The sequence below is a fragment of the Ostrinia nubilalis genome, chromosome 1, assembly GCF_963855985.1.
Source record: "Ostrinia nubilalis chromosome 1, ilOstNubi1.1, whole genome shotgun sequence".
NCBI classification, from domain to species: domain Eukaryota; kingdom Metazoa; phylum Arthropoda; class Insecta; order Lepidoptera; family Crambidae; genus Ostrinia; species Ostrinia nubilalis.
Genome location: NC_087088.1, coordinates 1,657,003 through 1,675,381, shown reverse-complemented (window position 1 = coordinate 1,675,381; position 18,379 = coordinate 1,657,003). Strand labels below are relative to the sequence as shown.

Sequence of the window (18,379 nt, the reverse complement as noted above, 5' to 3'; positions counted from 1 at the left end):
CTGTAAACAGTCAACCGTATGTAGGTTTCACTATTTTGATATTGTTATTTAATTTTGGTTTCTATTGTTACAGGTAGAAGACGTAGTCGTTGCGACGACTGACTACACCGCCGCGGCGGATGACGAGGTGTCGCTCAGGGCCGGCGATATCGTAGAAGTTCTCGACACGAAAACCGCACTCGGATCCAAGTAAGTACACTTTTCTTATCGTCAGCATGAGCTTTGCACAACTGTGCCCCCATTGATGTACTTCATAATTTATAAATAACTAGACATGCGCGTCTTGTGAAACTGGAGTCATTACTTCGCCTCTAAACCCGGTTGGCTTTCGTACGAAATATTAAACAGACTACACATCGCACTAATAGTTAAATACACACCACCGCACCGAAATAACACCTAACAAAACGCCACGAAAATATTTTAACGACAACATAATAAATTGCAATTCTAAAAGAATCAGATTAATTCATTTTGGAAGTAGGTTACGCAAGGGAAATGTCAAGAATGCGCTTTAGTAAGTTTTCGGCTGCGATGCGCACATTCCGCATGGGACTTCGATACCGGGTAAATTTAGCTCGGGTCGATGCACCGGCCTTGCGCAACACGCGTCCACATTTTGTCTATCTGCAATGGTTTTGTCAATAAACTCATTCGTTTGCTGCACCTTCCATCACCTAACTAACGAGCTCGTCATCACTCACGTGTGCGTTATCACCACTGCACTACACACACAGTGACGTAATGGTTTACACTTGTTGGTACAGGTACAGAGGTCGGGTATATTGTTACGAGAACCATTTCTTCCAGTCCAGAGGACCGTCTCTAGACTATGTGTTTAGCGTCCCCACGTACAGAATGTACTATTACTGAGCCTGACAAGGAGGAGGAGCAGATCATACACCGCATTGTAAATATCCCGCTTCAAACAAGAGGTGTCTTGAATATTTGTTGTATGTTACCAATATCATTGTTCTCCGTGTTGTGATCGACATTTAACTACATATTGTGATAATCTGTATTCAATCGCGCCATGTGTTGGCTTACCATTTAGTGTTGTATGTAAATCATTTTATGTGTATTTTTAAGATATACCTATCTGCGATTTATGTTTATCAAAATACAGTGTGAGTCACGTTAAAGTGTACATATGAAAATAGATGAAACTAGACCTATTTTTATCGACAAAAAAGAGGTCAAAAACTTTTTGAGTTTTTTTTTTTAATTTTTTATAGAATTTTTTTTCTTCCAATTACTTATTGTAAAGAAAACGTAATAACTTTTAAACTAAGAGGTATATCCTGATAAAATAAAAACAGTAATAATGCTAAATAACAGGCAATACTAAAAAAATACATAAAATACACAAAAAAGGCCAACAAATAATAAAAAATGACAATTTTTGAAAAAATTCTGCTTAAAAATTCGTGTTTTTTTGGTTATTTGATAAATGTCTCCAAAAATGCCCCTATAACTGGTGGTTTTTATTACTTTGTATTATTCTCTATCGTATTACCTTCGTAAAACCAAAAATTGCATGTCTCTATCCCTATCACAACGTTTGCAATGATCGTTTGAACTAAGCCTCTCCGAGCGCGCCATTCAACGCTTCGTTAACAACAAAACTGAAAATGGCTCTAGATTTGTAATTTTGATAAAGACAAGTTAGATTTCAAATAAAAACAAAAGATTTCGAAGTAAAATAAGCATTTTAGTTAAAATTAAATTGTCTCTACCTGTAGCGGAGAATAATGTTGTGGCAGGCCTTTGTTCAAACGATCATAGCAAATGTTGTGATAGGGATAGAGACATGCGATTTTTGGTTTTACAAAGATAATACGATAGAGAACAATACAAAGTAATAAAAACCACCGGTTATAGGGGCATTTTTTGGAGAAATTTATCAAATAACCAAAAAAACACGAATTTTTAAGCAGATTTTTTTCAAAAAGTATAATTTTTTATTATTTTTTGGCCTTTTTTGTGTATTTTATGTATTTTTTTAGTATCGCCTGTTATTTAGCATTATTACTGTTTTTATTTTATTAGGATATACCGCTTAGTTTAAAAGTTATTACGTTTTCTTTACAATAAGTAATTGGAAGAAAAAAAATTCTATAAAAAATAAAAAAAAAATCTCAAAAAATTTTTGACCTCTTTTTTGTCGATAAAAACAGGTCTAGTTTTATCTATTTTCATATGTACACTTTAACGTGACTCACACTGTATATTACTATAGCAGGCTTATAAGATTCGTGTAACTCCACTGTAGGTGTGCAATACGATACTGTTGCCTTTATTATTATCCCTATAAACCAGATTGCTAACTCTAGTTTTATGTTAAATCTGAAATATTTTTGGAAAACTTAACATTCGAACAATATTAAACAAACAAAAACATGCTTTCAATAGGTATAGGTCCAAATAAACTTGATAATGTTTATGCAGGAAAGGTTAGTAATACGAAAATGTAGACAGATTTTAATTTTAAGAATAAAGCTATAAAAAGTTACTTGTCTTTTGTTTTTATTTACATCATCTTAAGATTTTTAATTCTTTATGTAGGTACAATAAATAAATTCAGACATGGTAGTATTCGTCGAGCTTTTCTACTGCTTTGAATTAAAAAGAATGAAATTACAATGATTTTAATAAGTATTATGATATGTTCAGTTCCACAATAGTGACCAGTTAGTGTAAAGTTCATTAACTTAATGTTACGGTTGTGTAGAGTCATCACCTATCAGTTTATTATCCCTAATAATTCATATTACCATAATCTCCTACAAATATTAGTCATATGAATATAATTTCCCACCTATTCCCCGTTTGAAGTATTTCCCGTGACGTAAGCCGGTGAGTCAGTAGACTGTCCTTTCGCGTGGGATCATGTATTAATATCGCTGTGGAAACCGACTACTTCATATTTCCATTTACATACAAAAAGTTTGTATGTCCGTACTAAATGGTGACACAAACTTCTTTGGTTTTCTTTTTTTCAGTAAATGCAAAATTTGCTAAGTTTTATGAAACCATTGACTCGTAAAATTAACTTTTTATTTAAATTTCGTTGATAGAACATCCCTATTGCATTACAACTAAATATTTTCCGTATGTCAAAAAATAATCTAAAACTACAGTTTTAGATTAATTTACAAATTACAAGAAGAAACTAAATAGGGTTAACCTAGCAATTCCTAAACCTACCTAACCTACCTAAAATAAAACTACCTAGTTATGTTATGATACTCTGTGATAAATGCCGTGGCAAAAATGTATGTATATGCAGACATATCCAAGTGCACCCACTAGTTCTACCACTTATACTGCCAATTTGAATCTGGCGTCACGCCAAGCAAATCATCCAGGTAACTTCGCGTTATAATTCCATCACACGTTCCTTGATTACTGGCTCTTTGTCCACGACATAATATATTCGCGCGAGTGACGCCGAATTGCACTTTGCAGTCACGAATACGATACAGTAATTGTTAACTGTCCAGTAAGAATTAAGACGCCATAGTATGCAGCAATTTGCTTAAAGTCTTTGTATAAATCTGATGAGAAACAGTTATGTGTCGTGGGCCTGTAAAATACAGTATAATGTATTCGATAAAAAATGCGAATTACCAATGAGGGTATACTTATTTATTTAATTTACTGTGGACTTACAGTTTTACCCAAAACGTCCATCAGCAACAGAAGTACATAATACACAATTATAAAATATACCAAACTAGTAATCGATTTATCATAAAAATCCTAATACATATCGTAATGTCGCGATGATATTCTTTTTGGTTCAGCGACTGCATTACACTAAACGGGACTATTCCCACCTCTCATTCCCACTGATGCAACTTTTGTTTAGCTAGGATCAACAGTTTGACCGCCAATAAAAATCCAACAAGTGAAGGTCAAGTTTGTCCCGGGGGAAAGTTAAACTGTCATTGGACCCGCAACGAAATGCATTACCTATTAACTAAGAATTGGATGAAATATTAGAGAGTAACAATAGGTTTACTCCGATACAAATAAGTAGCGTCTACAGATATGGTAAGTAAGACTTATCAGAATGGTGGATGTTGATGGAATAAAAAAGGACAAAGAAAAGGCCAACAACGAACAAGTTACTATGATACATTTAGCCAAATTTAAAAATCGTAATTGTAGACACTTAAAAATATTACGGACACTAAATACCTACACTTCATAAACATTACGCTCAAGTCTGTCGGAGATATAAAAGGAATCATCACCACCCTCGTCTGCTAAAAAGGGTTAACGTTTTTCAGATTTAGTACGTTTAGTACACGTATAGCAGCTATATTGTGGTGTAAACAGATTTTAACTTGGAAACATAGTAGTTGGACTCGATTTGCAACCGGGTTTGTTAATGATAGCAAATTCGATGACTCTTTCTTTCTTTTTTTTACTTTGAGGTGACATTAAATACTTACATCATTAGGTTGTTGTTACATTATTTTCAGTTACTTTGGAATGATAATAACCTTATTTCTGATATTCTCTTCCAACTAAGTAATTAGATAGGATCAGCATGTTTCACAAGAAAAGCTGGCACCAGACAAGAGATTGTTGACTCAAATAATTCATTGTCTTGGAACAAATTCAATAGAACCTGTTTACATACAGTTTGTTTACACAACTAATTGAGTAACAGGTTTAACCGCATTATGAAACGCTGTTGACATGAAGAGGTTATTTCTGGCCGGGGTCTTATCGACCTGAAAGATGGAAAAAAGTGGTAAAAAGATACTATAGCCAATATAATCGTACTTAGTACCAACTGAAAAACTAGTACTATGATGTAAATTCATTAAGGCATTTGAAAGGCTTCTGACTAATCGAGAGTTTCACTTTTATCCCATACCTAATACAGACTAAAAAATATATAGAGTTTAATCTTCCAATCCTTTGAGATAACCCAAAATCTAAGTCCAATTGTAACGAATGAATCTAGGATACGATTACTCTAAATTATTGTAAGTAAAGACATGCCTGAAGCTAATCAAAAAGTATACTTATATTACTATTATTTAAAAAAAAACAAGTTGTCTTCTAAATAATATGCCCATGAATAGGTAAAACGACAAATGGTGGAGGAAAACCATATCTTCTCATCAGAGTAAATTTTTCGAAGATATGGTGAGGGTCATAAGGGCCCAGTGCCTGCACAGCCAAGTGAGGGTTAAATCTGATCCGTGGCTAACTGGGCTAGACGCTGGAGCGCTGGAGAGCGAATCTGTGCCGCATTGACGTCACGCCGTTTCTGGGGCGGCCTGAAATAGCGCGCGCGCAGCGAGTGACACCTTTGTTGCGCCGGACTTTGTTGACCAATAAGGATAATAATGATTTATTTTGAGCGGGGTAATTTTCGTTTATTGTTCTAAAAAAGAGGACTAAAACCTTTATGTAGTAGTTTTAATTTTAAAGGCATGTTTCCTCATCACTGGCTAAGAAAGGCTTGGAAAAAAATAAAAATAAAAAATAAAAATTGTTGCAAATTGGTAAATAAATAAGTTAAGTTTTATTTTTATAGACCCATCATCACTGACTATTATAAGCTTCGATAGTGTATACTTATCTAGCAAACAAAATGACTGGTAATCAATCACCGCACCGGTGACTCACTCGCCTCACACTGTGACGGACCGAAAGCCCAAGGAAAAAGCTGGTTGTTAATAAAACATATTGTGATGTGATTGACTTGGCATGAACATAATAATATTCTCTTCTCATCTCTCTTCTCACCATTCGTATAATTTTTATGGTAAAGGCGTTCTCGTCGTGACAGCAAACAAAGCGTGAATATAAGCGCAAGCGCAGCTAAGCACATTTGGCTGAGCACCAGCCGTATGGCGGGCCACTTCAAACGGGGTAATCGGTTATTTAATTTTATACCGCTATTTGTTTTAAAGCAGGATGTGTGTGCTGAAATAAATGATTATAGGTATATTAAGATGAAATATGGGTAACACTTATAAATAAGTTTGTAAAGGTGAAATTGCAACAAAAAATGAGAAGTGCGCTTCAGGAAACCTTTCCAATAGGACAATTCGGCTACTTTTGTCGTGAAAAAGATGAAGCCATCAGTTAAAAGGACAAGATTCTGGGTTGTACCATCTTACTTTAACTTTGACAAATGTCAAAAATCTGTCAAACTCCATACAAAAAACACCGGTTATCGTCAAAGCTACGGTCAAAGTTAGGTGGTGCAACTCAGCCTTAGTTATTTCCATATAATTTTGTCTTATAATCACTAAAATATAGGTTTCAAGCCTTGTCTTAATCGAAAGTCTGACCCAAAGGTGACGACTGTAGTTTTTAGTCAATGTTTTCAATAGATCCAAGCCGAATGAGAGTCATACTCGTCGTATTCTTATTCTAAAACAAACCTAGATCTTGAATCAAAATGCTCTTTAAAATACAATAATGATCATCGATGCTCTTTAAACTCCCACTCCATCTAGGAATAAACCTGTCAAAACAGATCACATGAGGTAACCCGAGCCGCGCGGACCCTGACATTGGACAGTTCAATGGACACCCGAGACACCTGCACGCTGATTGATGGAGCTCTCGCAAATGGAACGAACACGATCTTTTGTATAACTCTTAATTTATCCGCCCTAATTGGTGCAGGGCTTTCAGCAAGATCGTTTTATCGATCATTACTTTCTTCATAATATGATCCACCTGTAACTATGGTCAAGCTCAAGTGTAAGAGAGAAGTTAAAGGAGTAGGATACTTTCTGTTTTAAAAAGCTGAAACTCAGCATTCAGAATTATGAAAACTTGCACCTTTGAGATGTATTCTAAGATTTCTGATCAGATGATTCTACTTAAATAAAAATGTAGAGTCCTTACATACACATTGGAAAGCTTTTCATATTTAGTGTCTGAATTTTCTGTCCTTTCTGTTCTCTTCTGAAACCAGCATAGGTTATGTTGGTGATTGATTTTTTTACTTGTAGGTAACTTATTGTGTTAAGATATTAATTTTTACGTACCTATTCATTTAAACATTTTGAAAACCTACTACATTAGTGACTTCATTTATAAATACATTTCATAATAATTTACCATAATATTGAAGTTTAAAATTAATCTATTGGCACTGAAACAGTTTCATACTTAATATACTCCCCTATCTTCATAGTCTCAGTTATAAAAACATCCCCACAAAATCTTTCACGAAGCACGTACTACCAGTCTAGCACCCACAACATACTAACCGGTCCCCTCCCCCAGGAGGCCCCGGCTGGACCTGGACCCGGCCCTGGACCTAGGAGACGCTCAACTCCTGGACACGTCGGCCGCCAAGCACAAGATAGCAGTGCGCCCCAAGAAGAACCACCCCAAGACCAGGGCCAACGGAGTCAAGGCGGCAGCCGACAGGTCTGTACTCAGATAACGCTTCCTTTTCGCACTAACGAATTCATGTTCACGTGTCGTAAGCATCTTTAAATTAGGGATCAAAATGAAATAAACAGCAGCTTTTGAAGTAAGTATCTGCTCTATACGTATCCTACCAGTAGTAGCGAGTCGCAGCAAAAATGACCAGCTCTACGCGACAAAGACAACTCAGGGCAGGCAAACTGTTCTGGCGCTGCCAATGTTAAAGGGTGGTGACTGATGGTACATTCACTATGAACCAGTGAAGTTGCCAGTTATTGTGTAAACTTAGGTTAAAGGGTGGTGACGGTTGTGCTTAAATTACGCGATATGCGCTTACCAGCTTTTACTAATTTTCTACATAAGCTGTAAATTGAAAATGCTATAGGAATGCAGCCAAGAAGTTATAGTCTACTAGTTTTTCCCCTCTTCTATGGTAAACACAGACTTCTTGGTACGAGTAGGTATAATGTGCAGCATTGGTTCTAATAACGGTTTGCCCTGTTTATCTAACCTAACTGCATTTTTCATAGCCACTTAAGCTTCCGAACGACCTTCACCATTCCGAAACATTACAACTGGAATCCGACCGTGGTCCCATTCCCCAATTCCGATGGAATTAAACGAAATTTTACACTGAACAAAATAAATCAAAATAAATTACATGTGGAATGACCGCGTTTTGGAGCGAACGCTAGAGCCATTTGTTAGATGACTCTATTTAGTTCAGTAACAGTTACATAACGCTTTTCTTATGTGACTACCCGCGGCTTCGTCTGCGTATTATTATTTACTTCGAGCACATACTTAATTCTATTTGAAAAACTATTTAGTCCTACTGGACTAATTCACTTTTAATTCTAAAACTACCTATTTACGCTCTGACTAATTTGAGACTAACTGCAGCTCTTTAAACCTTATCTATAGCGACTAGAGCCTTAGCTTTGAAGATATTTTAATGTTTAGTTTGGTATCGGAGGAGCAAATCGGTAGAGCGGTGGAGAAGCAATAGGTTCTACTCGCAAACTTTATTTCCCTTTTCACCCTTCTAAAGATGTATCTACGACGTGATCAGCGGTATAGCTTAAAACAGAACAAACAGAAAGATATTATAATACAGTAGGTATATACTGAGTAACATTCAGATCCACAATATTAGTATAGATTGATGTGTTCCACTAGGTGACCTAAAAACTATTACGAAATTCGCAAAACGTGTCACAAAATAAATCTCAAAATATGCTTTAATTGTGAAAAAGCTATTACAAGGTTTTTGTGCTTGAATGATTACATTTCGCGGTAATCTCATTTGTTTTATTGTTATTTTCGCTAATACATACACTAAAATCCTTTTAGCTCATTTCAAAGACAATCTTTTCTAAGAATCGCTTTATAATACTTACAAAGAGACTTTCATCTCGAAATATTTTCTTAGATAATTAAAACGCTTTTTTTAACAATGCTAATAAGACCTATAAAATTATTTTCAGAATATTAAAGAAGAATACATAGGTTGACCTTTTACGCCCAGATTCACACACACATTTCACAAACAGATTGCATACACCTATGAGGAATGTGAATATCACAGGCTCTAGTCAACCCTGTGCGTTCGATTTGCTGCTTTTTTAAATAACGTTACGAGTATCTCCTGCAACGATGTTTTGGTAACCTGTTCAATTTTGAACTCTGTCCACATTTCCTGTGGGATACATTATTTTAGTTAACCGAATAAAAATTGAGGAATCACGGGCGAAAATATTAACAAAGTCCGCGAATGTATCACAGTCTCAAAACAGTCTGAAATTGACATATTTCCAACGACATAATGTGTTGTACTTATTCATCTCCTACATCCATGTAACGGATGGCTTCCTAGATCTCCTACACTTATCACTGCCGCCAACGCGCCATTTGGAAATATTATCGTCCGTGTGATTCGGTGTTTTCTTCTTATATTAATTTGTTCTTAAAATCTAGTTTTAAAATGATCTCACAAAAATCGATTAATTTGATGTTTTTATTTGCCTAGTCATAATGATGAAATCATACTCTTCATAGTCCTCAATTGACTTTACTTGGTTAAATCGCAAGATATCTAGACAGTGGCAATATCAGGAATTCGAATCCTCAACTCTCCACTAACTAGTCTTCATATTTTGTGATATACCAAAATTAATAAATCAATATCTGATGCTGAGGTAACATTGTGCAAGAGTTGCAAATTGTCTCTTCGCGGGAAGATTGATTGGGTCAACGTCCCTACTTCTAAGAAACAAAGCTAACTACACATTACTCTAACGCGCAGCATTGCCAGCTAACGCAGACCCCTCATTTAATTCCCCATCCACTCTATTTGTATTGTCAAAATCAAACACCAGGGGGTGCGGGAGTTCAAAAAATACCGGTCCCGAAAATTGGCTTGGCCGCAGTTCTGAAAATAATCTACTCACATTATTAGCGTTATTAACATGACTTGCCTCCCACTCTGAACAAATGGGGATATTCAGTTTCACTAGACTGACTGCTCCTTCCCACCTGCCCCAGTTTTGGGCACACCGCTAATTTGGGACTGGCCAGCCTAATTTTTGTTGGCGATACCGTTTTTTGGGTTGAATTATGACGTTTCACATCAGCATCATTCATCTTGTGTTTGGTTAACTCTATTAGATTTGAATGAAAGTTTTGCTGCTCTATTTTTGCCTTGAGGTATGTTTGCAACTATCCTCATATGTCAATGAACTTTTGTTTGACACATTCATATCTACAATATTACAAATATTACTCATACTATTGTTCTTGCAAAATGAAAAAATAAAACCAAGAAATCATATCGATTTAGCAATAATTAACGTCCAAAACCATCGGGCTATTAATTCTAAGAGCTTTTAGGAGTAGAGTCTACCTTCTGCAGTTATGAAGTTGACCTGTTGGCTGCGGTTCCCGATCGCTTTCTACCCGTGAAACGAGCTATTTTAATGAGCAGGAGTGATCGTTAAATAGCTCATAACGCTTTACGAGCGCTCAAAAGAGCGCGCGCATAACAAGTCCGTTAGTTTTATTGTTACACTCTTCGGAGTTGAAGCACATAATTTATGTAATTCAGGAGCTGTAGGCTACGTGTGGTCGCTCTTTGATATGTAGAGTATATGAAACTGATTGATGACTACGTAGTTCAGTTAACCATTTCTCAGGAATGAATTATTGTGGTATCAACGGCATTCTGTGCCTATTTAAACAGTAATGACATTTTCAGTCTTTTGGACACCTGCTTTATATTCTTGTGACAGCGAGTATAAGTTCATTTATGTATGCTCCTATCCTAGATCCTAAATTGCTATCTGCTCTACACATAATAATTATTATCATAGGGGTGAATTCGTGGACATAGTTGCTATTGAGTTAATGAACCGCCTCTATTCTAACTTGGATACGTGTTGTGCCTTAATAAACATTGTTTCAATTCGCCATTTGAATACATATCAAGCCAATGCTAAATGACTCATATTTACGTCAGCAAGCCATCGTTATTTTCCACCACATACGTGTCTGGAAGCTTTCTCACCTATGCCCTACGCTTGCCAGCTTTATCGGCCATCAAGCATACTCGTAAAATCAACAACACATTTTAGTACTTAAGTGCATTCGTTTTACGTCCTGAGGACGCGTGTTAAACGATAATTGACCTAAGTGCCCTTGACATTGACATCACTTAGGCTGTACGATTTATTTTCCCCGAATCGATTTCCCCGCGAGATATGCACCTGCAATCGTAGATGCTTTCATAGATAATGCCGAAACGCCGGGTTTTATTTTTATTTGTTGACGCCCATATGCACAAACATTACTATGAGGTCTCACAGTGCGCGTGGATGCACAGGGTGACACACGAACCAATCACAGAGTTCTATTCAACGCTGTGCGTTCGATTTGCTTCACTTAGGCAAAAGAATCAATCTTTTACGCGAAAGACTAAGCTGCATGTTAATTAATGATCTTGGCCTGGCTTGAGCATCAATTTTCTTATAAAAATGTATTAAAAAGACTGCCCACGCAAAGAAAGCGATACCAATGAGCAGACAATTTTATGCCCCATTGATTTCTTTAGTGCTTCCGTACGCGAATGAGTTCGAAATAAAACGCAAAGAAGTATTCATATCTCCATCTCTCTCACTCTTTGGTTGGCCTCTTTTTCCAGAAGATTGTCATCCTGGCTCTGCGTGATCAATTCTCCTCCACCTATAGTTATTATTTCATTACCTAACACCACACCTGGGAGAAACATTTTATAATCTCTCCGACGAGTCAGCCTACTTGTGTTCTTTTTGCATTCGTTGGAAACCTATTGCCGGCCGTTTGGTGTAGTGGTTCGAAACGGACTACTATTCCGGAGGTAGCGCGATCGATTCCCGCACAGTACAAATATTTGTGTGCATGAACATATTTGTTTGTACTGGACTGGGTGTTTTCTATGTATAATAAGTATGTATTTACAAAAAAAAAAGTATTTAAGTATGTTTATATCCGTTGTCCTATGTTCAGCAGTGGACGACACGTCCTGTGGCTGAAATGATAGATATCCGTTGTCTGTACCCATAGTACAAGCTTTGCTTAGTTTGGGACTAGAAGCGCAGTGTAAAAATGCCCAAATTGCTACTGAAGGTGATGAACAGTCAGAAGGAATTGCATTGAAACTGAATAGGGACCCCAACCTTACATTTGCCATATTTTTTCCTAAAGATTTTTAATGTTCATAAATTGTAGAGTCAACGATGGTGTTGGAGCTTTTAAGAGTCTTCGCACTCAGCGGCAGCTATCGCAACTTTTGGCAATAAAACTAAATATAACTCAACGTTAATGAACCTAAATACTGGTTGATCTGATTTCTCAACTCATAAACATTATCTATGAATAGCCGTCATGGATCTAATCTTTATTACTCTAACCTTCTTTTTCGTTCCTAATCCCGGTGTTGTAACTCCATAATAAAATTTAATCCTTGGATCATTGAGTTTTTCTCGCGTATATTTCAGTGTCGCGTAAGTTTACGAGCTTTCGAAGCTGTATCATGTGGATGGGCGAGCTTAATTTAACCCTGTGCCATGAACTTTAAGTGGATCCGGGATTGTGGGTCATCTCAAAATATGATAACGGCAAGCTTTGGAGATCAAAGCTTTGTTGAAACGACTTGAAAGTTTTCAAAGCTGTGAAATAGATCTGTGTTGTTTTGATAGAGTCATAATTTAGTTCATTATTTGAACAAAATCAAAGCAAAACATGTGACTAATTGAATCATTGAGTCATTTTATTACAATTTATTAAGCATACGAGTATAGTGTTTTGTGTTAACAAGTCATTATTACTTTGGAGGAACAAAAAAGGTGCCAAAATATCAGTATCTTTATCTTATTAGGGAAGTAGGTGGGTAAAATTACAAAATGTAGGGGACAGTTAATATCCTCTGACAAGCTGACAGTCAGTGCGATTTATAGCGGGCTAAAACGCATACAGTAAAATTATATGAGGAGGTAACCCGCAGTAAGGCTGAGGGTACACTATTTACATCTTTTTTGCTGCTGAAAATTCATGAAATGCCTACAGTAGCACGGGTTGCCAGTAGGCCGCCTAACTAAAAAGGCTACTTATGCTTACTTACGTTGACGCTAAAAAGTCAAGTCAGATGCTTATGTTTCTTTAATGATAAAGAAACATAAGCATCTGATAAATATTTTTTGATGATTAGTAAACTGTTTAATATGTATTTATTCGACTAATGCCCGTTTTCACCATCAATTCCTAATTTATAAGTGACTCCTATGATAACACATACCTAACAGGAATTTGGTTTCCATAGAGGTCACTTAAAAATTAGGGGTTGATGGTGAAAACGGGCATAAGTAATGTAGGGCTGCTTAACACTAGCGGTGTGTAACCAGCCGAGGTGCGGCGGGTGCCAAGAGGTAAGTAGGTGAGACGCTACGGCGCTTCCTGATACGCGCCAATTTACTGTTCTAAGTATCATATCAGATTTGACACGCCACTTTGAATGAGAGCTTAATTAAAACGGTTCGGTCTAGAACTAGGCACATCCGCAGTCTACATTTCCCAACAATATTTCAGATATTCTATCATGAAAATCTGGAGGATTACTGAAGTAGGTACGGTTTTTTCAAAAGTAGAGATCGGATTTGTATTATTACTAATGCTGACCGGCCATCAAATAAAGAAATTCATCAAACTTATTCTCGATTATATGCGATATAAACTTAATAGAGTTTGAAAGATTCAATAGAATCTTTCAATACAACCGTTTGAAATTCAATACAACCGTGCGATGTGGAAGTCATTGGGGGAGGCCTATGTTCAGCAGTGGACGTCCTGTGGCTGAAATTATGATGATGATGATGAATAGAATCTTGTTTAAGATTAGTATGATTTCGTTCACAAATTAGAATTTTCGTGGTTCAAAAATACATGCTTGTGTACAAAAAGGTCAAACCTACTTGCTGTTCACATGCTTTTGATGCGTGCGCCATTCCCGTCTCGTATGTGGGCCACGAATCAAACATCTCGTGTCCTGCAATAACTACGTTTGTTTTCGAACCTAATTTACTTCCATCGCACTAATCCGTCTTCCGGACTCAATCTTGGTTCATATCTGTTTCAAATAAAGACTAGTGCGGCAGGAAAAATCTTATCGATCCAATTTTGATGTCGATACCGATACTGTCTTTATCAATAATCTTCTTGTAGGTATTATCCTATAGTAGTAGATCTGTAGAGATCTCCACCGCCTGCACCCAACCAAAAAACCTGGTTATTATACGGTAATATTATATTTCACATGGTTAAGCCTCATTTGTATTTTTCTTATTTGAAATAGGTAACCTTTTTCAGTCACCTTTAGCTGCTTGGAATTAAGTTGATGTTGCGGGTGTACATGGGCGACGGCAATTGCTTACCATCAGGTGATCCGTCTGCTCGTTTGCCGCCTATCACATAAAAAAAAAAAAAAAAAAAAAAAAAAAAAGTTCCCTTAGTCAAAAAGTCGATAAACGACTTTTTCACAACACTTGAGAGCTTGTTTTGATAAGCCCATTATTTCTAGCGCCAAATTCATTGACAGGGACTAGCGTTCGTCATGTTCCATTAGAAAGTAGTAGTTTACTACTTTTAATATGGTTTACTAATGTTATTTGGGGATAAGTTTGAAAAACACATCTAGCAATTCATGAGTGTTTCTATGAATGTCCAGTAAATTCTCAACTAAGCGACGAATCTTTCGTATCGTTTGATTAATATGATTGTCTTTGGCAACATGGATCCCAACCAATTAACCTGTATTAGAACGTCTTCAGGATAAATTATTATCGCTTCCAAGAAGCTCCCAAAAGCCGTCCGTTACCACAATTTGTTACTCTGTGTCAAGTAGATATTTTGCGGAGAAGCGGCTTGACCTTAAAAAATATGAAAACTCCTGAGATTTATTCGACTCTCCTGAAATTATGACCGAATAAAAGGAATGGAATTATTTTAAATGACATGTTTATTTATGTGTGTCGCCATTAATATCTGATATGAATTTAATGCGGATAAAGTGTGTCATGTTAAATAATAGTGTGCAGAATGGATGGTGCTAAAGACCTGCTGAACTGGGGCTGAATCACGCTCATGAGGAGTGCGCGAAGTGCCAATTACCATGAGTTTTTATTTATGAGATGTTTAAGATTCTACTGTCTGGGAAAACAAAATAAACTCATTTGTATTTTTTCGACTAGAAGCAAAACTCCATTAATTATTATTTGATTCGTTTTCTTTGAGATATTTGTAAAATACGATGTATTTGCATTAGTAAAATGAAAATGTATTTGAATGTATTTCGCTCTTCATAACTTTATTTTCAAATCATTTTGGCAAATCGTTGGTCATTAAGTTTAAAAAAAAATGAACTAAAGCAGTCGCCTCTTATTATCTTTATAAATCCAAAAAGTTATGGGCATCTGTAAACTGTCTGTCAGTTTTATCATCAGAAGTGCCTATTTTCTAAAATGCTTGTTTTTAAAACAAACAAGATATGCACCAATTCACGACGACTTTGATTGGACTATAAAGACTGACAAACACTAGACAGGCTAGTCTATGAATCTAGGCTGTTGACCCTGGGTCGACGGCCGGGCTGCATCATCTTCGTTGCTAGTGTTGTTACGGCAAGGGGTAGGGCTAGGTCTACACTGGGTGGAGCTTATTGGAAGAAGATAACCTCTCTGTAGATTCCTCTTCCTCTTCGAAATCAAACTATTTCACGCAGCTGACTACTCACGATATAAAGGCGACATCAGAGATTCCACCCAACTAGTACACTGTTCAAGACATAAGACTTCCGCGTTGGACCATGTTTTCCTCTACCACAGAATGTGCTTTAACATTTACACAATACATAACCTATACACCTATACTCCGTCTGAAATGAAATAAATGTAGACTCGACCTTAAAATTGTTAAACTTCACACCTTGTTATTTTAGTGTATGGGCGTTTAGATTATATAAACCTTGGCAAAGCATACTGATACCTAAATGACAGCTTCCGACGTAGCTGCTGTTTTAAATTGACAGTTTACGGAAAATTCGCAAACCGGTCATTGTCTCCACGTGAACTCGAAGGTCATGGAACTTTGATTGTAATAGTTATATTTACCACAATTATCAAGCGCAAACCAAGATTAGACTCTAGATGTCCTTATAAAGGTACTGGAAGTCACTGGATTCCGGCTGCTTCCAACCGTAAACCTGGAAATAATTGTCTATGTTCAGCAGTGAACGTCCTATGACTGAAACAATTGTACTCTCCAGATTCCACAGACTACAAACTTTTTGTCGACCGATAGTTTGGGGTCAGGCTGTTAAACAGTATGAACATGATGAAACTTCGCGCAGTATCAGCCAATTCCTCATACAAACTAGACGCTGACCAAACTGTCGGCCGATAAGAAGTTTGAGGGTACCTACTACTCTTGTTGATTCCCTTGCCTGGTTAACCAATAAAAGTTTATTCTCTACTAGCGGCCGCCCGCGACTTCGTACGCGTGGATCCCGTTTTACCCCCTTCATCTATTTTACGCAGTTTAGATTTTTTCATACAAATGTTTTTACCCGCTAACTCCCGTTCCCGTGGGAATTTTGAAATATCCTGTTGTAACTAAGCTTTAAGTTTATTAAGTACCTGCATGCCAAATTTCAAGCGTCTAACATAAGCGGTTTAGATTTTCATACAAAAGGATTTTCCCGCTAATTCCCGTTCCCGTGGGAATTCCTAAGTATACTATAACCTGCCGAGGAGTATGAAGAATAATTGTACCAAGTTTCGTTAAAATCCGTCGAGTAGTTTTTGTTTCTATAAGGAACACTACAGACAGACAAAAATTTTACTGATTGCATTTTTGGCATCAGTATCGATCACTAATCATCCTCTCGAATTGACCTCTCTACAGATCTGTCCACCAACCAAGAGAACCAAGTCGAGCAAAAAAGCGGCACGGCCGTACCATCCTTTTCTCGAAGCAATTCAGGCCATTTTCGACCGCCTGTAACTTCGTTGTGGATAAATAAATAAATAAATAAATCTTTATTAATTTCTTCACAAGTAAGTTTCCAATTACATATACTAACAATAAAACGCATTTTTTAAACAATATTACTTATTGTGAAGACTGGTGCTTGATATGGGTTGAGACAACCTGTAATACAAGACACCAGGTCTCCACCTCTCAAACCGAAAATAACGCAATAGAAAGAATGCTTCTAAACTAAACTAACATGGCAATACAAGAATTAATATAAGGTTTATTTTCTTACTGATTATGTTAGAAAGGACATAATTTAAAAGTGTGGAGTGTGGTGAGTGAGAGTTGTGTGGTAGGTGGTGTGAGGTGTAAGGTGTAACGTGTGTGATAGTGTGGGAGTGTAGAAGTTTCTAACTTTGTTCGTATTCTCATAGAGTAACGTAAGTTACATGAAACCAAGAATAGATAAAGTCAAGAAGATTAAATAATTAAATTTTATTTTATTTAGGGGCGTAATTTAATTTTATTTTAGGGGCGTACGTAGGGGACGAATATCATTTTCATTTAATGCTAATAGATGTTTAAATAATGGCTCTTTAATTTGTCTGCTTGTAAACGTTCTGAGATTCAGTTTATTTTGTAACATATTGTACAATCTGGGAGCTAGAAATTGGTAGGATCTTTGTGCAAACTGGGTTTTGAAGAATGGTACATTACAGCGGTTTAGTCTAGTGCCGGGATCAGGGGTGATTAAAACAGAATTACTATGGAATCTACGTATGGTTTGATAAATGAAAAGTTTTCGTACATTTAGTTGTTTTACTTTCTCATAGAGCAACGTTGTGGGGTGTCGAATTGGCAGGGACATGAGAACTTTTAATAGATTCCGTGGAGGGTAGTTGAACGGGAAGCATGGTCGATCTGTTTTAATGGTTTCAATTTATTATTTAATGGACTTTAGTGTACAAATTTGGTGTTATTTTGTGTTCTAAAGTGCAGTGAAGTGATAAATTATAAAAAACATTGAAATACTTCGAATTTGAGCGCGCATCGAGTGTCGAGTGGGTTGTCGTATGAACAACCCGCTTTGGACCCGGTGGCGTCTTGAAACCTGCTTTCGGGCATACTTAACTCCACGGAATCCATGAAAAATCAATAGAACTGAAACACCCACGTTCTATTGATAACTATGTCAATTTTCACTCGACGTTGGCAGAAATAAACCTCCCAGAGAGGTTTGGTTGCCATTAAACAAAAAAAAAAAAAAAAAAAACTTTTAATTAGTGTCCGACCGAATATGGATTTTCAGCCGAAAACGGAAACGAAAACGAAGCTTCGGCTGCAGTCTCATTTTCGGCCGAAAACGAAAACGAAAACGAATATGACCTTCAACTCTCAAATT

The 18,379-nt window shown here is 36.6% G+C and overlaps 2 protein-coding genes across 2 annotated transcripts in view; one reads left to right on the top strand and one right to left on the bottom strand.

The window, feature by feature from the left end:
* The window catches only part of LOC135076957 (obscurin), a 155,442-nt gene that overhangs the window by 4,740 nt on the left and 132,323 nt on the right, over nt 1-18,379 (top strand). Inside the window, exons 2-3 of the mRNA XM_063971487.1 lie at nt 74-189; nt 7,273-7,419. Coding sequence (XP_063827557.1) covers nt 74-189; nt 7,273-7,419 — 263 coding nt within the window. The remainder of the gene's footprint in view (nt 1-73; nt 190-7,272; nt 7,420-18,379) is intronic.
* The window catches only part of LOC135078003 (14 kDa phosphohistidine phosphatase-like), a 516,815-nt gene that overhangs the window by 491,669 nt on the left and 6,767 nt on the right, over nt 1-18,379 (bottom strand). The gene's annotated exons all lie outside the window — the stretch shown is intronic.